At 40.5% G+C, this 27789-nt stretch overlaps 2 protein-coding genes across 5 annotated transcripts in view; one reads left to right on the top strand and one right to left on the bottom strand.

Annotated features, from left to right (window-relative positions):
• The window catches only part of LOC124777950 (thioredoxin domain-containing protein 11), a 161608-nt gene extending 153330 nt beyond the window's left edge, over positions 1-8278 (bottom strand). For 2 of the 3 annotated variants that reach the window (XM_047253506.1, XM_047253508.1), the window contains exon 1: positions 7880-8278. In XM_047253506.1, the coding sequence (XP_047109462.1) occupies positions 7880-8040 (161 nt within the window). In that variant the 5' untranslated portion in view covers positions 8041-8278. Of the gene's footprint in view, positions 1-7442; positions 7585-7879 lie in introns of those variants that run through there. The other variant, XM_047253507.1, reaches the window with a different exon arrangement.
• A 65-nt stretch (positions 8279-8343) lies between these two features.
• Positions 8344-27789, top strand: part of LOC124777951 — a 100977-nt gene continuing 81531 nt past the window's right edge. For both annotated transcript variants that reach the window (XR_007015810.1, XM_047253509.1), the window contains exons 1-3: positions 8344-9249; positions 9331-9466; positions 9725-9869. Coding sequence is in view for 1 of the 2 variants with exons in the window: in XM_047253509.1 (XP_047109465.1) it covers positions 8479-9249; positions 9331-9466; positions 9725-9869 (1052 nt within the window). In the remaining variant the exon portion in view is untranslated. The remainder of the gene's footprint in view (positions 9250-9330; positions 9467-9724; positions 9870-27789) is intronic.

Below are 27789 nucleotides of genomic sequence, written 5' to 3'. Positions count from 1 at the left end.
GGCCTTTGCCACATTGCTACAACGGATAAAAAGTAAAATGCAGTCGACAGACCATGTGTCATTCGCCAAAACGGCCGATAACACAGACGACAAACACAAACAGGAATGTAAGCGGTTAAAAAAAGGGCATTCTGTTCAGGACGGCATCGTCCAAGCCGCTGGAAGAGGCTTAATAACCAGGAGCTTGTTCCCATGTAGGGAGGACCAATGGTGATGCCAAAATGACACAACCCGCTGACAGCTGGCAACACAGAAATAATCAGAGAGAATGTAAGAACTAGCGCGCTGAGGTACAAGCTGCCTTCGCAGCAGGGTCAGCAGCCTTGTTTCCTGTCGGACTGCTGTGACCAGCAACCCACATAAACATCACAGTGGCTCTATCACAAGTGAGCAAGTGACAGCCTTCCTGCATCCATTGCACTAAGGGATGGACATTGTGCAGCACACAGAAACTTTGAAGGGCACTGAGAGAGTCTGAGCAGATGACGCAATTGAAAAGCCTGTGTCGCCGGATGTACTGTGTGGGTTGATACAGGGCAAATAGCTCTGCTGTAAATACTGAGCAGTGTTCCAGACGCCAATACCGAAAAATGTCAGCACCAATGACAAAGACACATCTGACACCACGGTCAGTTTGAGAGCCATCAGTGAACATAAAGGTATTATCACGAAGTTCCGTGTGAAGGTTGTGAAACGGAAGGTGATAGAGTGAGGCTGAAGTAGCATCCTTAGGAAGTGAATGAAGGGCAAGTTGAACACAGGCCGGCACACAAAGTCTAGGTGGTGAAGGGTTCACACCCACCGGAAAAGTTGCAAGGTGCGTAAATGAAGCTGCCATAGCGAGAGCCAAAAGCGAACTCAAGGAGGTAACAGAGAAGAGGGATGCACCCCATACTGGTGATCAAAGGAGTCATCGAAGAAGGAGGCATAGGATGGGTGGCCACGCATGGAAGACAGACGGCATGCATATCTGCTGAGGAGATGGTCACAGCGGTAGGACAGTGGTAATTTGGCAGTTTCTGCTTATAGACTCTCAAACGGGCTAGTGCGAAAGGCACTACTGGCCAAGTGGATGCCACAATGGTAGATAGTATCAAGACAGCGTAAGAGGCATAGATGTGCAGATGCAAAAAGAAACAACACCCGTAATCTAGTTTCGAACAGACAAATGTCCGGTACAAATAGAGGAGGATGGTTCGATCTGCACTCTAGGAAGTACCATTAAGGACACATAGGACAATGAAGGACTGCATACAGCAGACTGTCAGGTAAGACACACGGGAGGACCAAGAAAGTTTCCTAGTGAGCATGAGCCCCAGGAATTTCATAGTTTCACTGAATGGAAGAGCGACAGTCCCAAGACATAAAGATGGTGGGAGAACCAATTGCGCTGCCAGAAATTCATACAAACAATTTGTCAGTGGAAAAATGAAAGCCAGTGTCGATGCTACAGGAGTAAAAATGATCAAAACATCACTGAAGACACCGCTCAATGGGGCAAGTCCATGGAGAACTTCAATAGATGGCAAATTCGTCAACAAAAAGTGAGCCAGGGATGCCTGGCAGGAGACAGGCCATTATAGGGTTAATGGTAATAGTAACGGGGACAATGCTCAGGATGGAATCCTGAGGCACACTGTTTTCCTGGATAAAGGTGTCTGACAAAGCAGGACTCACTTGTACCTTGAAAGTTTGGTATTTTAAAAATTCCTGAAGAAAACAGGGCATGCAGCGTTGGAAGCCCCAGGTGTAAAGAGTATGGAGGATACCAGACCTCCAGCAGGTGTCATATGCTTTCTCCAAATGGGAAAACATGGCCACAGTCTGAGATTTCCAAAGAAAACAATTCATGACATGGGTGTACAAAGTGACGAGATGGTCAACTGCACAACGGCGCACTCGAAATCCACACTGTGCAGGGGTTCATAAATTGCGAGACTCAAGCCACCATATCAGCCAGGCACGAATCATATGTTCCATCTCTCACAAACAGAGCTGGCAATAGAAATGAGGCGGTGGCTAGAGTGAAGGTGTTTGTCCTTACTAGGCTTAGGTATGGGTATGACAGTGGCTTCATGCCAGCGTCTGTCCAAATGCGGTTGTACTTATCAAGCAGAATGTGCTTGCCCGCAAGAGAAAAGTGCTGCAATATCTGAATGTGAACAGCGTCTGGCCCCTGGGCGGAGGACGGAAGAAGTGAGAGCATGGCCTAACTCCCACATAGTAACAGTGAAATTGTAGCACTCACGATTCTGAGAAGAAAAGGGTATCGCCTGAGCCTCCTCCGCTCATTTCTGATAGAAAAAGCAGGGTGATAGTGGGAGGAGCTCGAAACCTTCACAAAATTGTGGCCCAAGGTGATGAAGATAGCAATAGGGTCCACGATGACGTCATCTGCTACGGTCAGGCCGGAAATTGGGGAATGAATCTTGTTCCCAGAGAGCCGTCAAAAGTTGGCCCACACGACGGAAGAGAGAGTGGAACTGTTAAAAGAACTAGAGATGAAATCCAGCTAGCTTTTTCAATATCCTAGAACATGACAAAACTGTGCGCACATCTGTTTATAATGAATGAAGTTTTCCATCGTAGGGTGATGGTTAAAATCACAGAGAGCATGTCTCCATGCACAAATTGCCTCGCGGCGCACCTCAGTCCACCAAAGAACTAGGACACAGTGTGGTAAAGGGGAAGTGCAATGAATGGAACATTCTGTGGTGGTAAGGATAATGCTTGTAAGATATTTCACCTGGTCATCACAACTGGGGAAATTTTGTAAATAGTCTTCATGGGTGTGCCGCTGGATGACGTTGTGCAAATCCCACAATATTTCCTCAGAGCAACTGTCCGACATCATCAGGTCGTTGAACTTCGCTGGTGTAGGTACGACTGACAAGCTCCGCATGTCGACACCACTGTATATGGAGCACGCGCGTGAAGATTGCCCAGGCGTGGGAACCACGCATGCGCAAAAATTTGCAGATAGAAGGCGTCAGACTCAGACGCTCTCCGCCGGGAAACGCAGATCAGCGGTTCTGTGCATGCGCTGACGCTGTGTTTACTAACATGCAACCAAAGTTGTGATGGGTCTATTATCGAAAGCTCTTTGCTTTCTCGTCGTGATTTAACAGCAGCCAATGCAGGGTTCCAGGCTGTACTCAATTGAAAACCCGCATTCTTGTTGATGAGGTTATCAGCTGTACGGATATGTATACATATATGTTTTCAGATTGGTCATGTAACGATAATACAGAGATTTCAGAAACAGATTTTAAACTGTAAGCCAATTCCAGGGCAGACATGCACTCTGATCATAATTTACTGGTTACGAGTTGTAGATTAAAACTGAAGAATTTGAAAAACATAGGACATTAAGGAGATAAGTTCTAGATGAGCTGAAAGAACAGGAGGCTGTTGAAAGTTTCAAAGGGAGTGTTAGACAATAATTGACTGAAACAGCGAAAGGAGTACAGCAGATGATGAATGGGTGTCTTTGACAGATGAAATAGTTAAGGAAGCAGAGGATCAAAGGGTAAGACAAGATCCAGCAGAAATCATTGGATATCACACGGGACACTGAATTTAACTGATAAAAGAAGACAATACAAAAACACAGCAAATGAAGGACGTGAAACTGAATACAAACATCTAAAAAATGGGATTGACAGAAGGTGTAAAACGACTAAGCAGGCCGGCCGGGATGGCCGAGCGGTTCTAGGCGCTACAGTCTGGAACTGCGCGATCACTACAGTCGCAGGTTCGAATCCTGCCTCGGGCATGGATGTGTGTGATGTCCTTAGGTTAGTTAGGTTTAAGTAGTTCTAAGTTCTAGGGGACTGATGACCTCAGAAGTTAAGTCCCATAGTGCTCAGAGCCATTTGAACCATTTTGACTAAGCAGGAGTGGCTTGAGGATGAATGTAAGTCTATAGAAGCATTTATAATGAAGGGAAAGATAGATACCATCTATAGAAAAATTAATGAGGCCTTTGGAGAACACATAAGCACCTGTACGAATATCGAGAGCTCGGATGGAAAAAAGCACTAACAAACAAGCAAGAGCTGAAAGGAATATATACAGGCGCTATACAAGAGAAATGAGCTTGAAGGCAATAGTATACAAAGGGAAGAGGGGATGGGAGATTGTGATACTGCAAGAAGAATTTGCCACAGCACTGGAAGACCTAGGTTGAAACAAGGCCCTGGAGCAGACGATATTATGTCAGAAATGCTGATATCCTTGGGAGAGCAAGCCATGACAAAACTATTTCACCTAGTGTGCAAGATACATGAAATGGGAGAAATATCCTCGGACTTCAAGAAGAATGTAATAAATTCAAATCCAAAGAAAGTAGGTGCTGATACGTGTGAATATTACTGAACTATCAGTTTAATAAGTCATGGCTGTAAAAACTGACAGGTCATTCTATGAAAGGTAAAGGTTTTGTTATGCCAGTTACACTACCTGTTCCCGAGTTTAGTGTCAAATCATCACAGCTTGAATCATCAAATCTTCACTGCGTATTGTTTATATTCCAGCCTATCTGTTTTTCTTTTCTTTTCTTAATTCTTCAATGTCAATTGTACAACCGCTATGCCCATAACCATAATCTTCACTGCGTATTGTTTATATTCCAGCCTATCTGTTTTTCTTTTCTTTTCTTAATTCTTCAATGTCAATTGTACAACCGTTATGCCCATAACCATGACACTGACACGAATTATTTACAGAAGAATGGAAAATCTGGTAGAAGCTAACTTAAGAGAAGATCGATTTGGGTTCTGGGGAAATGTAGGAACATGAAAGTCTATACTGACCCAACGACTTATCTTAGATTATCGATTTAAAAAAGGCAAATGTATGTTTACAGCCTAAAGGTAGAAAAAACTTTTCATAAAGTTGACTGGATTCCACTCTTTGAAATTTTGAAGGAGGGGGATGTGTGTGTAAAATACAGGATGCAAAAGGTCATATACAATACGTATAGAAACTACATGGCAGGTGTAAAGAGTCGCAGGGTATAAAAGGGAAGCAGAGGTTGAGAAGGGAACGAGACAGGAGTGTAGCCTATCCTCAATGTTATTTAATCTGTACACTGAGCAAGCTTTTGAAATGTGATGCTACAGAAGAACATTGAAGACTGGGTGGGTACATTGCATAACTAATGATGAGGTACTGAATAGAATTGAGGAGAAATGAAATTTGTTGCACAACTTGACCAAACAAAGGAATCGATTGATAGAACACTATCCGAGTCATTAAGGAATTACATTTAGCATTGGAGGGAAGTGTGACAGATAAAAATTGTGTATGGAGATCAAGGGATGAATACAGTAAACAGAAAAAGGTGTAGGTTGCAGTAGTTGTTCACAGATGAAGAGGCTTGCATAGGATACAGTAGCATGGAGAGCTGCATGAAACCAGTTTTCAGACTGAAAAGAACAACAAAAACAAAAACAACAACAACAACAACAACAACAACAACAACAAATGCTGACTGTCTTTCCACTGGCCATTTACTTTTCGACTTCTTTGCATTTTTTCTGCAGCCTTTTACTTTAACTTCCCTTTAGTTTCTATTGATTTCACTAAAAACTGACTTATACTGCCATATTTTTTCCTTTTTCTTAACAGTTGAAAGACTCCTCTTAATATCCACAGCCCTCATATTAGCTACATTTATCTGTCCAATTTCTGTGAATGCCCTTTCTCAGAGGTATGCCCATTCCTGCCTACTGTGGTATTCATGACTGCAATATCCACAACATCAAAAAATTTCAAATGCATCATTCCTCAATATCCAACAGTTCTTTATACAAAGAGTTTTGCTAATGATTTGTTTAAACTTCAGCCCACTCTTCATCATTACTAAATTGTGAAGTGAGTCTATACCTGATCAGGGTACACCTCACAGTCCAATACCAGATTTCACAATCTGTCCCAATAAGATGTAATTCCGCTGGTATTGTCCCACATCATCAGCAAGTTTCCAAATGTATTTTTTCCACATGTAATTTTCCAAGTATATCCTGCGATTTTTGAACAGTGTATTAGCCAATATTAGCTGAAATTTATTACAGTACACGGCATTTTTTCTCCTGTCTCTCTGCTGAGCACGTATTATCCCTTAACTCTATCCTTATCTTCTTTCTGTTTCACTTCACTGACTCTTATTGCTCTAGATAGTGCCTTTGTGTAACAATTTTAAGAGTTTCTAGCTTCTGTATCAAATTCAGAGTAGGACATTCCACATTTTGGCTCGCAGAATGTCAAGCTTACCTTTTTTTGGTCACAACTCCCCCTTGGCAGCCCCTCCTGGAGATCTGATCAGGAGACTATTTTCGAATCTTTTGCTAATGGAGGGATCACAGTTTCTCAATTGCATAATTTCTCTTCTTCAGAAATGTTTTCCTGATGCCATTGGATTTATCAAAGAAAGTAGATCTGATTATAATGGAGGGGTCTTCATTGCTTTCTGCATCATCATACTGTTGATTACACCTGATTCTTCCACCTTTCGGGGAATTTACCTTTCCCAAGGACACAAGAGTATTCTGGAACACTATCCACTCCTCCACACTCTTTGACATGTCCAATGGCAAAAGAGAAGCACTTCTGAAGAAAATAAATTTGTTTACATTGAATATAAATTTAAATGTTAAGGAGTTTTGCTGAAGGCATTTGTCTGGAGCATAGCCTTGAATGGGAGTGAAACATGGATGATACAGTTCAGATACAAAGAGAATTGAAGCTTTCAAAATGTAGTACTACAGAAGAATGTTGAAGAGTAAAATGGTAGATCTGGAACTAATGAAGGTGTACCGAATAGAGCTGGGGAGAAAGGAAATTTGTGGGAATCCTAACAGAGAGGATCGACTGATATGGTACATTCTGAGACATAATGGAACTGTCAATTTGGTGTTGTAGAGAAGTGTGGCAGATCAAAACAGCAGAGGGAGACCAAGAGACAAGTTCAATAAGCAGGCTCAAATTGATGTTGGTTATGTTAGTTAATTCAGTGATGAAGAGGCTTGCAGAGTATAGTGTGGAGAGCTGTATCAAACCAGTATTCGGACTGAAGACCACGACAACAACAAAACAACAACAGAAGCAGCAGCAACTAGTAGATGCTTGAAGGTAAACATCTGCTACCCCATAAACACTACTTACAATGTTTCAAGAGCAAGTATTACGTGAGGAACCTAGGAATATACTACAGCAACCCCCCCCCCCCCCTCCACCCCGTCAAATGTCTCCCACTGGGAAATTAAGACTAATGACAGCATGCACAGGGGTGTATAGACAGTTATTAATCTCGAACTCTATATGCAAATGGTATGGGAAGAAGCTCAATATCTGGTAAAATGTAAGTACCCTCTAGCATGCAGGTGTGAAGGTAGACATAGACTTTACAAAAATCTATGGAAGACTGTTTTACTATTTACCAACTGTATTAATGTGATTGAAGGCTGCAACAAAATCCAAACTGACAGTTTCACTAAGCAACACCAAAACTACATATGTGACTGACATTCGTTCAGCTTCCAAACATCATACATGGCACTTAAATGCAAATCATGTGTGAAAGTGAAAAAAACAGCTGTTACATTTCGGAACTACCTAGCTGTGGATACGATTTAGGCAACAACATAACAACTGTTCACTGCCAAACTATTTATCAGGAACTTTTACCCGTTCATCCTGAATAGTATTGTTTGTATTTCATTAGTGATGATAGTCTTCCAAAGCGTTTATGTAAATATGTAACCTGAACAACTGAAGGCAGTGAGCGAAATGAATTGACAGATGCATATTCTCGCCCGCTGACTTTCAATTTACCTGTGGAATCTATAATTATTTTTACAAGAAAGTCGATTCTTACGCATTTTGTAGTGCAGCGTACGTAGTGATGATAATCGCCAAAACAAAACATAGTTCTCGCCCATAAAAATACATATTCGTAACAAAAAATGATTCTGCAGTTGCACGTCTGCTTCGTTCACCATTTCGATTTTTTGACTTCGTCGGCGTACCCAAATACATAACTCCACGTCATATGTTTATGCTCGCCCTCTTGTCACGAATAAATCTATCTAGCAAAGACTTTAACTAATTTCATTACGAGCACACGTCACTCCATAATTCAATTTTGCATTGGCCCTCATCTTGTGACGATAGTTACATATACACGTGCTGTCATTCATATCTCCGGCATGCACAATACTGCGGCTCCTGCTAGCTCCTACCCTCCAACATTTCGGCATTGCTGAAAAAAGCAATACAAAAAGTAGGATTGATCTGCAAAGCACATGTTCATTTGTTTCATTGATGCCAATAGCAAGGGCAAAATTAGAAAGCCGGCCCTGCCCCATACAGATTGTCAGTACTGATGGAGCGCTGTGCTTTTGTTCGCAATTGATAAACAAATAAGCTCCATGCTTGACAGATAATAACAAAAACACAAGGGGTTTGTTTGAGACAATGAGTGTTGTAGTCATATTTCTTCCAACATTTTTGTACGGAAGTGATTCAGGACTACTTCATGGTCTTTATGTGCAGCAGAACACAGTAAAGGTTTTCTATGTTACTCATTTGACTAATACTTGTCATTCGGTGTCCAAGACGCCGAAACGGAAAAGATGTATTGGCTACTACGCAAGAACTATTGATAATGAATTTACGACACTTCCAAACGAAAAAGGAAATTGGCTGATGTTAAACTTCCAAGAGCATTCGGTTATTCTGACAAAATTAATAATAAGTGGGAACCCCGTCACATTGATGAAGGGGTGCCGTGTGATATGTGTGTTTTATGATTATCATAAATTTTTTGCTTCAGAAATCCTTTGTGAAGGACTTGAGAGCACTACTGGCTTCAGTTCGGATTACTGCAGATTTTTAGCGAATTTCTTGAAGTTAGATTCTGGAGCAAACGCCCCCGAAAGCCCCAAGTGTTTGGATTTTTTTGTCAGAGTAGCACAGAGAGCACGGCAATATTTGCTAGCTGTGGCCGCTTTTGTGACACCAGTCGTGAGACACACATCAACAGGTTTACACTTGTGTGACATCCTTAATTCAACTGCATGGCTTTTTGGCCATGTGGCGCATTTCAAGAAACCGACACTTAAAATGGGCAACTTCCTGTTGGCTCTCTTGATAGACGTCTTCTGTGGCCTTATGTTAGTTCGTCTCATTGTAGAACCGCTTACAGTGAACACTCCATTTTCGAAAATGCTTCTTGATATGGCAGAGGTACTAGCATTTTCTTAAAAAAAAAAAACTAGTCTAATCTTTTCCATCATACAACATGGCATGCACAACAACATGTTTCAGGTCGTTGTCACTACACTCAGAGACTTGTTGCATTGGCTGATGGGTGTACCAGCCGGTTTGAAGCTGAACTATGCATTAAACAATATGCTAGGAAAATTTTTCCTATACCACATAAATCTTTGGTGGATGTTTCTTGGTAATAACTGCAAGTGAAAGTTTGATTATATAGATATGATAGTAGTTACAAATCAGCATTTATTTGCAACATAAATGACTTCACATTTCTTTACTACATTAATGAAATAATCTTGGTTATCTTGATATAATGTATACCTATTGGTATGGTGTGTAATTTTGTATAGACATTTGCTAACCATAAGTTTGTCAAGGATACCATATTTGAGATTACTGTTTAATAATATGAAATGGTTTATATCTGATAACTTTTTTCCAGTTCTTTGTAAACCTTGTTTGGACTTGGCTGTTCATATGCTGACATGGCTTGGATGTTTAGGAGTTACATTCCAAATATGCCTACTGGCTGATCTGCTAGATCTTGTCAGTTTTCATGTATACTGCATATATGTTTATGCTGCAAGGTAAGTGAAACTCTGAAATGAGTTTTCAATTAAAAGATAGGAAACCATGTTAGTATAAAGTGTTAAGCTCTGCACTTATTTACTTTCTTGTTATTAGTCTGTTATGGAAAGTCTTGGTCAGATATAAATGCTTTAAGTAGTAAAGGTAACAAATCACTGATCAGTTGAGGCATAGACAGTGAGGCCTTGATAGATACGTACATAAGACACACACACACACACACACACACACACACACACACACACACACACACACACAAAGAGACACACTCTCTCTCTCTCTCTCTCTCTCTCTCTCTCTCTCTCTCTCTCTGCCTCCCTCCCCCGCCCCTCCCCCCCCCCCCCCCCCCCCCCCGCCCCCGTCCCAGTCTCTGGTTCCATGTGTACAGATATGTATGTGTACTCTATAGCGTTTAAGTGCATATCGACAGCTCAGCACTTTGGCTATTCAATGAATTGTCACCTTTACTCCTCAAATTATTTACTTTCTTGTTATTTCTATTTGCAGTTTATGAAACATCCGGTTTTAGAGTGGGAACAGGACAGATGGAAATGGGGAAAACTTCCTTTTTATGTATCAAATGTAAGCATCACTCAAATGAACATAGGTTGGTGTGGAAAGTTCTGACAGGATGTAAATAGTGGTGTCATCGAGTTTTCAGATTGAGGGGAGAAAGGAGGCGGGGAGTGGGAGGAGGGTTGGGGAAAGGTAGTTGATGACTTGGAAGGAGGCAGCTGGGGAATATGAATGTGGGAGCGTCCTATCTTCCAGAATAATTGCTAACTTTTTATGGATGCAATGAACAGATAATTTTCACCTTCCTAGATATTTGAAAGGATTCAACAGTGCAATACTATGTCAACTCTTTAAACATAGTACCACATGGAATACCCTCCCAAGTGATTTTTCATACAGTTTTAGATAGAGAGAACACATTACATTACCTTTCAGTGTTTTTTTGAGTTGGTTTATTGAACCACAACTTTGCACAAATATAAAACATATACATATAAGTAACTCAATAGAAATAATATGCACAATAATTTAAGACTGTTTTACAGAATTCTTTTACACAAATAAGTTATAGGCATGGGAGAAAATAAAAAGTTTTAACATAAAACCATATGTAGCTGGAAAAGAATACAACTGACTTTAGAGGACATACACAAGGAAATTAAAGTGTTATTGTAGCCTCTGACAATACACCAGGTTTTATAAACACATGTTACTGTTCCATTTAAAATAAAAAATGACTGTGTAACTTTGGATGTCTTCATAAAACAGAAGAACGAGTACATTTGGTGGGAGGTAATTTTTTTCTGTGCTTGAAAAAAAATCAAGACAATAGCAAGTGATTTCATGCTTGCTCCTTTCTTCTGTCGTCTGCACAAAGAATTATCCTGATCCCTACCCAGATTGAGTGGTAAAGTATTGAAGAATCACAGATACACATTCTTACTAGTGAGTTATCAGTTTCCTGTCTGCCTGAAATGTTTGAAAGAAGGGAGAATTTATAATTACATATTGAACTGTAGCATAATACTGGCCTTTATCGCAGTCCTTATTGCCCAGTTTCCATAAGCAAATATTGAAATCAGAGGGCTATAGAGTGATATTCATTACAGGGCCAAAGACACTGGCTTCCTTCACCAACTGGTCAACCTTTGTACCATTGTACGTGGGACCCGTTCCATTTCTTTTTTTCTGTAGCATTTATTGTAATATTTCTGGAATTTGGAAGTGTTGAAGTAATGATGATTTAATAGTTATGCTCTGACTTATTTTCTCTTTGTTTTTTGTTTTATGCTCTGACTTATTTTCTCTTTGTTTTTTGTTTTGTTTTTTATTTGTGCTTCTCTCTTGTGTTTTTCTTCGGCTGTCTATATCTTGTCTTCATGGTTGTACTGTGGCTGTAAGAGTGTTTGTGATAAGTGATATACTGGTATTACTTATCTAAATGCCTGATAATTTCTAGCCTTAGCAACAGGTTATTGGCCAAGGATCCAGATTTTACAATACAACAAATAAAGGTTCACAGTCATGACTCGGAGATGGAGTACAGGATACCATTGCTTGATGGCACGAACTGTAGCAGTGAGCTGGAATTATTGAGTTTTTTGGCGAAGTCGTAAATGGTAATGGAAGTGTCTATTCAGGATGACACAGCTGAGAACAATGTGCGCAGAAGCAAGCTCTTCTGTGAGAACTTAGTAAAAACTATAAGAAGTTTAAATCACGATAACACAAAGAATTTTAGACTGTTACTTGGAGTGTGCCAAGGACAAGGAAAGAGCCTATGATTTGTGGAATTCATTAACTCAAACTTTTGAGGGGAAAGGTATGGCTATTCAATTTTTATTGAGAAAGACTGTTGATAATGGAGTTTAATGCAAATGATGATACTCTTGAAAATCTTTTTTTGAAGTTTGCTAAGTTAATATGTGATTTGAAAGCATTGGGTGCTAATATAGAAGAAACTGATACAGTGTGCAGTTTGTTACTAATGTGGAGACATTTGTCCTAGAGGGACCAAACATCTTTGGTTTGCGCAGTTTCGGAGCTCTTTTGGACAGCACAATATGACTGAGATGCGAGCTGGACAATGTAATTGACTAGATGCTGTGTACTGTTTTATAAAGAGTATTCTCGTGATCCAGGTGTGTCATCTCTATCGCAGGCCTACTACCATCATAGTATCCCACCTCCTGCATTGGTGTCCCTGCATCAACTACAAATACATGCAAATTATTCTTGGAACTCGATTGAGCTTACTACATAGTGTGAATATGGCCGTACACCATGTTACCGAGCACTATACTTACATCAGTGGACGCCACTCACACAAATGCAGTGCAGAATCAGTGTGGACAATGTGTGAATTTGACTGTGAAAACTGAGTGCATGAATAATCTGCTTTCGTTACCACTAGCCAACAGTGGTACCACACCATAACAGCAGTGGCAGTATATGATGACCCCATAACTGACTTAAATCCAGTGAATTCCATAGCCTGCTTTGAGTGCCTTCTTGTTTCTAACCATCTCTGCAATGCCACATTCACATCACCAGCATCTTCGGCGGTGCGCAGTGTATTTCAACATTCACAGTCCACCATGCAACAACCGCATAAGCATAAACAGTTGACAACCATCTTGCCTCATACAGTTAATGGTTAGAGTGCGACCACCAGTAAGTTGATGTGTTTGGGCAGCACTCAGCTCAGACTACCACTTTTTGATACCAACAATTCGAGCTCATGGTTCACGATCATCAAATGCATTTTACAGACTATCTACATATTCAATGACCAATAGTAGAATACATACCTGATCAGCCTCCTGGCAAACAGCTCGGAACTAATGTACAATACCTTCAAGTTGCTCTGGCCAAGGTGGTGCTGTTACAGAAGCAATCTCACATGTCAGAACAGCAACTTCAGTGGGTCATGTAGGAGGCCAAACTGGGTGATAGTACTCCATCACATCTCTGATGCCACCTTCGCACCTAATTGGACCAGGTCTTTTCAATTCAATTCAATTTTTATTATCACATAACATGCCTTATATAATCAAAGATTGTGACATAGGTGACTTGTCAGTTTTACGCTATATATAACAATACTAAAAATAGACAATAAACTAATAATATATATGGTGTAACATCTTCAAAGAGGTATTTTAATTACAATCATAATGCATTGTCACCATTCATGAAATCTTCTACACTATAGTAACATTTATCTTTCAGATATTTTTCCAGGTCTCTTTTGGTACCTTTTACATTTGGGTCATCCATATCTTTCCATATTTTATTTACAAATTTCATGCCCATATAGTATGGGGTTTTTTCATATGATTTTAAACGGTGGGTAGGTAACATGTAGCTTGTTCTATGTCTAGTATCATATTGATGCAAGAAGAGGTTGCCTCAAAAAGTTGTGGGTTTCCTTTCGTGGAAGTGAGAGTTTCATAGATGTATATGCTAGGAATGCTCATTAGATCCAGTTTTACAAATAAAGGTTTGCAGTGTTGTTTTGGTTTTGCTCCCACCATTGCTCGGATGATTCTTTTTTGTAGTCTAAAAGCTCTAAGTAAATTTGTTTTTTCAGACCCCCAGAAAATTATACTATACCTAATGACTGAAACAAAATATGCATTATATACAGTTTTTCTTACAGCTAAATCAGTAATACTAATCAAGATATTCATAATATATACAAGGCTATTCAGTCGACCCAGTATGTTGTCCACATGGTGACTCCATAACAGGTTTTTATTGACTAACACGCCAAGGAATTTGACACAGTCTGCAGTCTCTAATTTTTTGTCCATATACCTTATTTCACTTATAGACTGTGCAGATTGTTTTGTGGTAAAATGAACAATTTCGGTTTTTGTAAAATTTAATGTCAAGTTATTGTTTTTGACCCACACCTCCACTTCCCCAAGTGTTTGTTCAATATGACGAATTAGGTCTACCTCATTTTTACAACAGACTACAGCTGTTGAGTCATCTGCATAGAGGATAGTATCAGACTGCGCCTGACATGGCATATCATTAATATAATATAGAAAAAGCAGTGGCCCTAATATTGAACCTTGTGGAACACCTAATTGAATGTTTTTCCAGCCAGAGAGAAATTTCTTGCCGTTGATGTTAATAAGTACTCTTTGTTTTCTGTTTGCCAAGTATGATGACATCCAGCTAAGAGATTTGCCTTGGAAACCACAGTGTGCCAATTATTGGAGAAGCAGGTCATGATTTACTGTGTCGAAGGCTTTGGACAGGTCACAAAAGATGCCTGACACACACATTCAATCATCAAGACATCTGCTGACTTTTGTGACTAATTCATTTATTGCATGGATTGTGCTGCGGCCTTTTCTGAAACCATATTGATTGCCTAAGATAATGCTGTTAGATGAACTGTGATTTTCAATTTGATCACATGCAGCTCTTTCAAATATTTTTGAGAAAATTGGTAACAGTGAGATTGGCCTATAGTTGCCCAATTCATCTCGTTTGCCTTTTTTTATGTATGGGCCGAACTTCTGCATATTTTAATCGATCTGGGAAACATCCCTCATCAAATGATTGGTTGATTATGAAAGAGAGTGGATATGCAATACTGTGGCGGACTATTTTTATTATTTCAGTGGGGACCTCATCCCACCCCACAGATTTTGAATTTTTTAGGGACATTATGATTTTGATGACATCTGAGATGGAAACATGAGAAAACTTAAAACATGTGCTTTTGCTATCTGTCATATTGGGCTTTGTATTTGGTGGTGAACAGTTACCAAATTTGTTACAGTTTATGAAAAAGTCATTGAATGATTCACAAATGGCACTGGGTTCTGTAACAGCTCTACCATTTATCACTATTTTAGAAGGGCATTTTCTCTCTGCCTCACTGCCAACTTCGCTTCTTATAACAGACCAAACAGCTTTTGATTTGTTTTTTGCATTTGAAATGAAGTCGTTATTTGCAGTACGTTTTGCTAGTTTAACTATTTTGTCAAATGTTTTTTTGTACGCGCTTACATACTTAAGAAATTGAGGGCTTCGATTTACTTTTGCCTCCATATGCAGTTTCCTCTTAGTAGCACTAGATACTCTAATTCCTTTTGTTACCCAGGATCTACTTTTTTGGGACCTGGTCCTCACTGTTACAAAAGGGAAGCATTCATTGAATATACCCAAGAATTCAGTTAAAAAGTTATTGTAATTGTCACTTGTGGAAGTGTGTTTGCTGACTGTCCGCTTGGTTTGGCTTAATTTTTTGCAAAATACTTCCACATTTTCTTGACTGAAATTCCTACATCTTTTTGTTGTGCAGACTGAATTTTGCTTCGGTAGTGATACAAATAGTGCTTTATGGTCTGATACTCCTAAATCTAGAAGAAACTTTTCTTTTACATAATAATTATAACTGCTTACAATATTGTCAATACATGTTGCAGAGCTTGCTGTAATTCTTGTACTGATCAAAATTGAGATTTAGCCCATTTGTGGCTACCAGGTTCTTTAAGTGTGAGGAAAATTTGTCATCAGTCCTTACATCTATGTTGAAGTCAGCACATATAACCACTTTCTTGTACAGTTTCTCACATTTTAATTTATGTAGCAATGTATCAAACTTATCTAAAAATACTGAGCTTATATGGTACCCAGGGGTGCGATATATGCTGATAATTAGTATGTTATAATCTTTAAGTTCTATACAACAACTTTAAAATGTACCTTCTTCATTCAGATGGCTAAAATTCTGTCTGATATCATAGTCTAACGTGGAATGAACTAGTATGCAAGAGCCTCCATACCCATCGGTCCTACAAAAGCTGGTAGCCAGTTTATAACCTGTAAGTTTATTTAGGAGACTGATATTTTCAGATTTTAGCCAATGTTCATTAAGACATATTACTTTCACAGATTGTTTCACACTTTCTAGCAAAATTTCTATATCATAAAGCTTCCTGATCATTCCTTCAGACAGACCTCTGATGTTCAAGTGCATAACGAAATTACTACTGCATATATTATTAGGCAGAGGGTCTTTAAAACTAATTTGACTATAAAGTAACAGAACGTCCACCTGAGTGTTGGCTGCTTGTTCTGGATTCGTTGTATTGGGCCAAGTTTCCCTGTGTGTGAGCATCGGATGCCACACTGTGGGCCCTGTTGTTGATCAAGCTACCAACAGACCTACAGCTTGTCATGAAGGCAAATGAGGCAGAGCTGATTGCACAACACTTGGCTATGACTGACATAACGTTCATTGTCATTTTCCATATGCAAAAAGTAACAGCATATCAAGATTTGACTCACTGACGAATACAGTGGACCTCACATGCCCCGCTGCATGAATGCAGCTGACCAGACGTGAAGGGCCATGATCACCGCATACCACAGCAGTCCTCATTGCCCGCAGAGCAACACAAATGAACGCCCATAGCTACACATGGCAACAGCATTATGCAACTTGCATGGCTACAGATCCTGCTCCCTGCTGATATCACTTGCAATTTGACGATGCTACATGCAAATATCAGGACCCTAATGTATACTCCAGTGTCTGTGGACCTTCCTTGTTACTGATGTGGTAGAACCAGTCAACAGAACTGGCTTTTTGTGACATCACCATCTCTCCCTTGATATCTTGCAGTCCATGCTCATTCACCACATCTTGTGTGAACGAGTGCAAGCTATCTCCACCTCTTCAAAGCCTCCACAACCAGCTCCCAATGTGCTCTACCTCACTCTACCTTGATGGCTCTCCGCAAATGCGCCAAACTTTCAAAGGATGTTCTCTATGCACATCAGTTCTATTTCGCTTGCACATGCATATGCGATCACTCTGTACTGAAAACGATGAGCTTCTAAGTAAGGCTATAAATTTAGTAATCAGTCGCAATCCCGTTGCATTTTTTTATTGTTCTTGCATATCCAGATTTCAGCTATAAACAGCCATCTTCAGTGTATTTGAGTAAGTTGCACTAAAGATGGCTATTTATAACTGAACTCTGGATATGCAAGAATAATAAAAAATCCAATGGGATTGCAACTGATCGCTATATTCCTCTCCTTCCTTATAACAATATACATTCCCTGTGCACAATGGTTGCATATGGAATCAAAGTTGTCGATAACGAGCTTCAATGTTGCATCACTGCCACAGCTACAGCTCTAGGAGCAGCACATGAGTCCACACGGCTGATAACAAACAGCTGCCTCGCATTTACAAGCCTCCCCTTCAGCACCACTATGCCAGCACAGACTTCGCCGGCCACCAACAGCCACCCTAAGGTCAGTAAACCACACTGCGCAGTGTCTGTTAACAGTGTTAGTGACCCCACCACCTCACGCATATGTTCACACATTTGTGCTGTTTGTGACAGAACCATGCATCGCATAATAACCACAGACTGACCTCCAGTTCAACATAAACCATGATGGTTAGCTCCAGCAGATCTACAGCTTGCCAAAGCTGTAGTAAATGAACTATTTCAAGCAGAAATTTTTTGGCCTTCAGATAGCCTCTGGGCCTCCAGGTTCAAGTTTGTTCTGAAGAAAGTCAGCTCTACCAGATTGTGCAGTGATAACAGTGTCCTCAGTTCCTGAACAGCGCATGATGGCTACCCCATTTCCAACATACTATATGAATGCCCTCACAGGTGCTGCAATTTTCAATGTGATTGATTGCAAGTGTCCCTATCTAGAAATATTGATGCAGATATCCAGAAGACTGCTATTGTAACCCTGTTTAAATTTTTTGAGTATCTCTTTATGCCATACAGACTTAAAAATGCTGCACAGACGTGGCAGTGGTTCATTTACAATCTTCTATTCCGCTTCCCCTTCTACTATATGTATCTTGGCAATCCACTCATCTTCTTGTGTTCCACAGACGAGCACTCATGCCATCTAGAACAAGTTCTAGCCACAATGCAAGAGGATGACTGAACATACACTGCTGGTGCATGACCTAAAACAATTCCTCAGGATTCGCAACTTTTACCACAAACATCTCCACAGTCAGCTGAATTGCAGATCCCACTAACAAATATCGTGAAAGGCAAAGACAACCATGATAAAAGGAAATGACCTTGGACACCAGAAGTGACAGATGCATTTCGCCACACTAAAAATTACTTTGGCATATCCACAACTGGATGCACAGTTGACATTTACAACTGACACAAGCAACTCCACAATTGGAGCAGTTCTTCAACAGATCGTTAATCATGTGCCACAACCACTTCAATTTTTCTGCAAGAAACTCTCAGCCATGCAGTCGAATTGGTCAGCATTTGAGCATGAGCTGCTTGCAGTTTACTTCACTATGCATTACTTCAATGAAGACATTGAAGGCTACCACTTAACAATATTTATAGATCATAAGCCCTTGGTTGATGCCATTTGCTATCCATCCAGTCACCAGGCCAGTACATGACTGACATCCAACGCATGCATGGAACTGATAATATCTTCTTTTAAACATTTTTGGAAGATGGCTCTCAACAGTCATCAAGTAATGTATGAAATGCATGTTTGACTATCAACTGTTTTTATTTTAAACCCAGATATCTGATCTTTTCTTCAGTACTGCTCTGAGTACACTTAGTATATTTGCTTGTAGAATTCCTGTGTTCTGTATTGATATTCATGATACGCTCTACACATTATTTAAGTAATGACAAATGTGAAGTGGTGGCTTAAACCATTTTAACCCTTATCCATGAAGTTGGTCCATGACTGAAACCGGTTGATATTTGGGTTTCAAATAAAACCAACTGGTGGCCAAACAAGCACTATATATGATAATATCTTCACCAATTATTCCTCATATCTTTTTAAAATCTCCCCACCATACGACTATGAATGCATGGCACGAGAACAAATAAACAATCTCACCATCACTCAAGTACTCACTGATGCAAATATCAGCCTCTATATTGAATAACGCACTTTGCCTTTGACAAACACAACATTACTCTGCGATGTCTCTGTGGGGAAACCATGGCCACTGGTCCCCCTCAGCATGCAATGTGAAGTATTTGATGGGCTTCACAACCTCAGCCATACTGGTGCCACGAAAATGACATGGGTGACTACAGACCATTTTGTGCAGTCTAAGGTAGAATAGGACTGTAACCACTGGACACAATGTTGCTTACTCTGCCAACAAATCAAAATTGGGTGTCACACTTGACCAATATTAGGCAACTTTCCCATCCCAACTGCACATTTCAAACATATTTACATTGACATTGTCAGGCTACTGCCTGAGGATTTCATTACATTCTCACTGCCATTGATAGAGGGACTCACTGGGTGAAGGCGAACCCCCTTCAAGGTATCATGGCAGACACCATTGCATGAACTACTGTCAAACTATGGATTGCGTGCTTTGGTGTACTTGACAGTATGACAATCGACCAGGGCAGACAGTTCGAAACAGCCCTTTTCAGCACACTTTGCCGCCTCTGTGGGATCGACCATATCCACACCACTGCTTACCACCCACAAAGCAATGGCCTGGTGGATAGATGGCATAAAACAATGAAAATGGTGTTCATGCCATGGGGCCTCATGGACCAAGGCAATTCCATGGATTCTACTGGGCGTACAGACTGTGCATGAAGAGGACCTTCAGGCTTCGCTCACTGAAGCAGGATGTGGAGAATTCCTTGCACTCCCTGCAGATTATTCTCTGCTTGTGGCCAATATCGACAAGTTTAGTCTATGGTACAATGCATAAAAAATTACACCCACCACACACAGATCCCTCTGCCATCACCACACTCCATGCCAAAGATATTCGTTCATAGACATCTCAAACACTGTGACCAGGTGATGTTGCGTGATGACACAATATTTCCCACATTGCAGCCTCCTTATTTGGGAACCTACAAAGTACTCAGATGTGGAACCCATACCTTTGACATTTCGATTAATGAGAAACCTACCACTGTCTCCCTTAACTGACTCAAACCAGTGTGGATTTTGCGACATGAACCTCCTCCATTGTCATTGGACGATGACAATGCCCACCTTGACAACCACAACACCAACACATGCAGTGAAGCACTTCAGCCACCTCAACAGTTATGTGACACTGCCACATCTCCACATGAGCTGACCAACACGCTCACATCTGTGATGTCACAGTACAATTGCACCAGAAGACTACAGCAACTCCTCGCTCCGTACCATGTGTACAGCATCTGCCATGCTGCTTCTTCTTCTGCAAGAAATTGCCCAACATACCTCATGCAAGTACCAGCCACAATGTGATTGGTCACGTATGCTCCCACACGCTCCATGAGAAACAGTTTAGCCAGGCTTTCTGTAGACGTCACACACAGCCCAGACGGTCACGTGCACCTTTGCTTCCTTTGGCTCAAACAGTATGGGAGCTCTTCGGGACAGTGCAATGTACTGGAGTATGAGCTGGACAATGTGACTGCCTAGATGCTGCAAGCAAATGCTTTGTTTAATGAAGAGTATTCTTGTGATCTGGGAGTATCATCTATACCGGTGGTTTAATACTGCCGTAGTGTCCCACATTCTACACTAATAATCCCTCCATAATACAAAAATGTTGTTACCACTCTTGATACTTTGTCAGGTGAACAATTGAAATTGCATTTTGTAAAGGGTAGACTATCAAACAAAGAAGCAAAACATAACAATTATAAAGGTAACAAAGGGTCGTTAACTGAATTGTCTTCATTGACAGCACATCTCACAGCAAGATCAAAGGAAGTATTACGTAACAAGTCTCAAGGTATGTATGATACAACCAATGCTCATTCTAAATAGAATTGCTACAGATGTGGAAGACAAGGTCATATTAGGGTTGTTGTTGTTGTTGTTGTGGTCTTCAGTCCTGAGACTGGTTTGATGCAGCTTTCCATGCTACTCTATCCTGTGCAAGCTTCTTCATCTCCCAGTACCTACTGCAACCTACATCCTTCTGAGTCTGCTTAATGTATTCATCTCGTGGTCCCCCTCTACAATTTTTACCCTCCATGCTGCCCTCCAATACTAAATTGGTGATCCCTTGATGCCTCAGAACATGTCCTACCACCCGATCCCTTCTTCTAGTCAAGTTGAGCCACAGACGTCTCTTCTCCCCAATCCTATTCAATACCTCCTCATTAGTTATGTGACCTACCCATCTAATCTTCAGCATTCTTCTGTAGCACCACATTTCGAAAGCTTCTATTCTCTTCTTGTCCAAACTATTTATCGTCCATGTTTCACTTCCATACATGGCTACACTCCATACAAATACTTTCAGAAACAACTTCCTGACACTTAAATCAATACTCGATGTTAACAAATTTCTCTTCTTCAGAAACGCTTTCCTTGCCATTGCCAGTCTACATTTTATATCCTCTCTACTTTGGCCATCATCAGTTATTTTGCTCCCCAAATAGCAAAACTCCTTTACTACTTTAAGTGTCTCATTTCCTAATCTAATTCACTCATCATCACCCAACTTAATTCGACTACATTCCATTACCCTCGTTTTGCTTTTGTTGATGTTCATCTTGTATCCTCCTTTCAAGACACTATCCATTCTGTTCAACTGCTCTTCCGAGTCCTTTTCTATCTCTGTCAGAATTACAATGTCATCAGAAAACCTGAAAGTTTTTATTTCTTCTCCATGGATTTTAATACCTACTCTGAATTTTTCTTTTGTTTCCTTCACTGCTTGCTCAATATACAGATTGAATAACATCGGGGAGAGGCTACAACCCTGTCTCACTCCCTTCCCAACCACTGCTTCCCTTTCATGTCCCTTGACTCTTATAACTGCCATCTGGTTTCTGTACCAATTGTAAATAGCCTTTTGCTCCCTGTATTTTACCCCTGCCACCTTCAGAATTTGAAAGAGAATATTCCAGTCAACACTGTCAAGAGCTTTCCCTGAGTCTACAAATGCTAGAAATGTAGGTTTTCCTTTCCTTAATCTAGGTTCTAACATAAGTCATAGGGTCAGTATTGCCTCACGTGTTCCAATATTTCTACGGAATCCAAACTGATCTTCCCCGAGGTCAGCTTCTACGGTTTTTCCATTCACCTGTAAAGAATTCGTGTTAGTATTTTGGAGCCGTGACTTATTAAACTGATAATTCGGTAATTTTCACATCTGTCAACACCTGCTGTCTTTGGGATTGGAATTATTATATTCTTCTTGAAGTCTGAGGGCATTTTGCCTGTCCCATACAGCTTGCTCACCAGATGGTAGAGTTTTGTCAGGACTGGCTCTCCCAAGGTTGTCAGTAGTTTTAATGGAATGTTGTCTACTCCCGGGGCCTTGTTTCGACTCAGATCTTTCAGTGTTCTGTCAAACTCTTCATGCAGTATCCTATCTCCCATTTCGTCTTCATCTACATTCTCTTCTATTTCCAGAATATTGTCCCCAAGTACATCGCCCTTGTATAGACCCTCTATATACTCCTTCCACCTTTCTGCTTTCCCTTCTTTGCTCAGAACTGGGTTTCCATCTGAGCTCTTGATATTCATACAAGTGGTTCTCTTTTCTCCAAAGGTCTCTCTAATTTTCCTGTAGGCAGTGTCTATCTTACCCCTAGTGAGATAAGCTTCTACATCCTTACATTTGTCCTCTAGCCATCCCTGCTTAGCCATTTTGCACTTCTGTCGATCTCATTTTGGAGATGTTTGTATTCCTTTTTGCCTGCTTCATTTACTGCATTTTTATATTTTCTCCTTTCATCAATTAAACTCAATATTTCTTCTGTTACCCAAGGATTTCTATTAGTCCTCGTCTTTTTACCTACTTGATCCTCTGCTGCCTTCACTACTTCATCCCTCAGAGCTACCCATTCTTCTTCTACTGTATTTCTTTCCCCCATTTGTGACAATTGTTCCCTTATGCTCTCCCTGAAACTCTGTACAACCTCTGGTTTAGTCAGTTTATCCAGGTCCCATCTCCTTAAATTCCCACCTTTCTGCAGTTTCTTCAGTTTTAATCTACAGTTCATAACCAATAGATTGTGGTCATAGTCCACATGTGCCCCTGGAAATGTCTTACAATATAAAACCTGGTTCCTATATCTCGGTCTTACCATTATATAATCTATCTGAAACCTGTCAGTATCTCCAGGCTTCTTCCATGTATACAACCTTCTTTTATGATTCTTGAACCAAGTGTTAGCTATGATTAAGTTGTGCTCTGTGCAAAATTCTACCAGGCGGCTTCCTCTTTCATTTCTTACCCCCAATCCATATTCACTTACTACGTTTCCTTCTCTCCCTTTTCCTACTACCGAATTACAGTCACCCATGACTATTAAATTTTCGTCTCCCTTCACTATCTGAATAATTTCTTTTATTTCATCATACATTTCTTCAATTTCTTCGTCATCTGCGGAAGCTAGTAGGCATATAAAATTGTACTACTGTAGTAGGCGTGGGCTTCGTGTCTATCTTGGCCACAATAATTCATTCACTATGCTGTTTGTAGTAGCTTACCCGCACTCCTATTTTTTTTATTCATTGTTAAATGTACTCCTGCATTACCCCTATTTGATTTTGTATTTATAACCCTGTATTTGCCTGACCAAAAGTTTTGTTCCTCCTGCCACTGAACTTCACTAATTCCCACTATATCTAACTTTAACCTATCCATTTCCCTTTTTAAATTTTCTAACCTACCTGCCCGATTAAGGGATCTGACATTCCACGCTCCGATCCGTAGAACGCAAGTTTTCTTTCTCCTGATACCAACGTCCTCTTCAGTAGTCCCTGCCCAGAGATCCGAATGGGGGACTATTTTACCTCCAAAATATTTTACCCAAGAGGACACCATCATCATTTAACCATACAGTAAAGCTGTATGCCCTCATGAAAAATTACGGCTGTAATTTCCCCTTGCTTTCAGCCGTTCGCAGTACCAGCACAGCAAGGCTGTTTTGGTTAGTGTTACAAGGCCATATTAGTCAATCGTCCAGACTGTTGCCCCTGCAACTACTGAAAAGGCCGTTGCGCCTCTTCAGGAACCACATGTTTGTCTGGCCTCTCAACAGATACCCCTCTGTTGGGGTTGCACCTGTCGCTATCTGTATCGCTGAGGCACACAAGCCTCCCCACCAACGGCTAGGTCCATGGTTCATGGGGAGGGGGGGGGGGGGGGGGGCATACAAAAGCATAAAAGTAACAATACTGCAAATCTAGTGAAAAGTTACCGTAAGTTTTCCTGATGACAAAGTAGAATGTTTTGTACACTTGGGGACAAGAGAACATTTAGTTAGTGACTCTGTTCCTTTGGTGCATCTGATGGAACTGGAAAATCCTATAAGAATAAAGGTTACAAAAACAGATACATTTTTGTTTGCTCAAATGGTTGGAGAATTTGATGCTCAGAGAATTGTTTGTGAAAAGAAATTGCAAATAAAAATAAAAGATGTTCTTGTAGTGTCAGTTGTAGTAAATAATTTATTGACAGTGTGTAAACTAGAGATGGCTGGATACTGCATTGTTTTTGAAAATTTGATGGGTTCAGTTCAAAAGGTTGTAACTGTATCTCACAGAAAAGATTCTGGGACGAATATCCTTTCAATCAAATGTACTAAGAGTTCTTTGCATAGTGTGTGTTTTTCAAACAGGTCAACTTGTAGCATAAATGCTTAGGGCATTTGAACATTGAAAATATGAAGGAACTTCATTATCAAGGAGAGGGACTGGACAAAGTAAGGTTTTCTGAACCTGTAATTAAATGTTTGATCTGCATAGAGGATGAACAAACACAATTACCACATATTCAGTCTTGTGATCAAGCCCATCAACCACTTGAACTGATACATAGTGATGTGCTTGGTCTTGTAACACCTGTTTCTTTTGGCTGGAAATAAATATATTGTGACTTTGATGATTATACTCACTTTACAGCAGCTTATACTCAAAGTCTGAAGTGTTTCATTATTTCAAAGTATACTAAGGATGGGCTGCTACTCATTTTAACATGAAAATCAGCAGATTCAGAAGTAACAACGGTCATGAATACATTGAAAATTAAATCTACTATCAAAGGGAGAGCCACCTGCGGAATGACACGTCATATACCAGTTATTATGTAAACACTGTTCAGCCTTCTGCTTCAGCGTGACTACCACCAAATTATCAATTAGGATGAATGTGCATAGGCAGAGGGTACATACTGGCAACTTGCAATATCCTGTTGCAGAGCATGCTCTACAACATGACATTCCTGACCTGCCTTTTTCACTACACGTGCCATCTGGATTCTTCCCCCATACACCAGTTTCTCAGAACTCCGCAGGTGGGAACTAGCACTACATGTCCTTGGTTCTCGCCACCCACCTGGCTTTGATTTGCGTTAATTTCTTCTGTCTCAGCTTTTCTTCACTGTAACTACTCTTTGCTTCACTCCGTTTTAGTTTTCTACATCTTTGATTGTCTTTCCCATCTATTTTTCATCGCTCCCTCCCACCTCTGTTACGTACAATGCACTTGGCTTCGTACACTTATTAACTCTTGCATGATGTTTTAGTTGTAATCTCTGTCTTGCATATTACCCTGTCTTCCACCTTTGAGTTTTCAGGTTTTCAAATCTCGTCCGATGCAATCCCCAACAATCAGTCTTCCCATCTCATCTCATACAGTAAGTGTCCCCTGACCTGCGGGTCTGGGTGACTTTCCCAAATCTACCCCTTTTCCTAGACCCCTCCAGTCATTTTCCTTCACCCTTCTTCCTACCTCTTCAACCCTTCTGCCTGAAGAAGGAGCCATGGGCTCTGAAAGCTTGCCAATCACAACAGTCTTTTATGCGTGTTCTGCCACTGCTTTCTGAGTAGATTATTTATCTATCCAATTAACTAACAAGATTTTATTTGGAAGAGATGCAATTTTTGAAGAAGCAATAAAGAAAGAGTTGGATTCTGTCATCTAATGGAATTTGGACTTATGCACCACTTCCAGCAAACAAAAGAGTCATTGGCAGTAAGTGGCTGTCTAAAGTAAAACAAGATGCATCTGGAAATATTGAAAAGTACAAGGGACATTTAGTTGTTAAACATTGTGGTCAGGTAAAAGCAGATGACCGTGAGGAGACATATGCTCCAGTTGCTCGTCTCAAAACATTCTTTTAGTGTGGTGGATGAACATGCTGCATGAAGAATTGACTGAAGAAATTTTTATGAAATTTGGTCAAGTTGTAAAGGTTAAGGAAGGACTTGTATGCAAACTCATTAAATCTTTATGTAGACTGAAGCAGACACCAAGAACTTGGAACTCTACATTTGACAGTTTTATGGAGGAAGTCAAGTTATGGCTCCCCAAAGTTGACGGATGTCTCTATGTTGGTGGTACATGATATTCTAATTTCTGGGAATCATAAAAGCAAAATCACCAATATTAAGAAGGCGTCAAAATTAAAATTTTGAATGCAAGAAGTTGGAGAACCAAAACAGTTCCTTGAAATAAATATTCAGAGGGCCAAAGGCAAAATGTTTCTTAGTCAATGTGTTTATCTTGAAGACTTATTGAAAAGATTAAACTTGGAAAACTATAAAACCTGTAAACCACTGATAGTAGTCAAACCCAGTGAAGATGTGTGTGGTGACATGGTTGAAAATAAACCACACAGAGAATTAAAAGGTTGTTTGATGTACACTGAAGAGCCAAAGAAACTGGTACACCTGCCTAATACTGTGTAGGGCCCCCATTAGCATGCAGAAGTGCTACAACATGAGAAGTACTGGACACCATGAATGTTGCAGGGCTGTCCATAAATCCGTAAGATTTCAACAGTGTGGAGATCTCTTCTCAACATCACATTGCAAGGCATCCGTGACATGCTCAATAATGTTCATGTCTGAGGAGTTTGGTGGGCAATGGAAGTGTTTAAACTTAGAAGAATGTTCCTGGAGCCATTCTGTAGCAGTTCTGGACATGTGGGGTGTTGCATTGTCCTGTTGGAATTGCCCAAGTCCTTCGGAATACACAATGGACACAAATGGATGCAAGTGATCAGACAGGATGCTTATGTACGTGTCACCTGTCAGAGTCATATCTAGACTTATCAGGGGTCCCACATCACTCCAAGTGCACAAGCCCCACACCATTACAGAGCCTCCACCAGCTTGAACAGTTCCCTGCTGACACGCATGGTCCATGGATCATGACGTTGTCTCAATACTTGTACAAGCTTGAACACTTCCCTGCTGACACACATGGTCCATGGATCATGAAGTTGTCTCCATACTTGTACACATCCATGTGCTCGATACACTTTGAAACGAGACTTGACCAGCCAAGCAACATGTTTCCAGTCATCACCAGCCCAGTGTCAGTGTTGACGGGCCCAGGTGAGACGTAAAGTTCGTGTCATGCAGTCATCAAGAGTACATGAGTGGACCGTTG

The sequence above is a fragment of the Schistocerca piceifrons genome, chromosome 2, assembly GCF_021461385.2.
Source record: "Schistocerca piceifrons isolate TAMUIC-IGC-003096 chromosome 2, iqSchPice1.1, whole genome shotgun sequence".
NCBI lineage: Eukaryota > Metazoa > Arthropoda > Insecta > Orthoptera > Acrididae > Schistocerca > Schistocerca piceifrons.
This window is presented reverse-complemented; position numbering and strand designations above follow the sequence as displayed.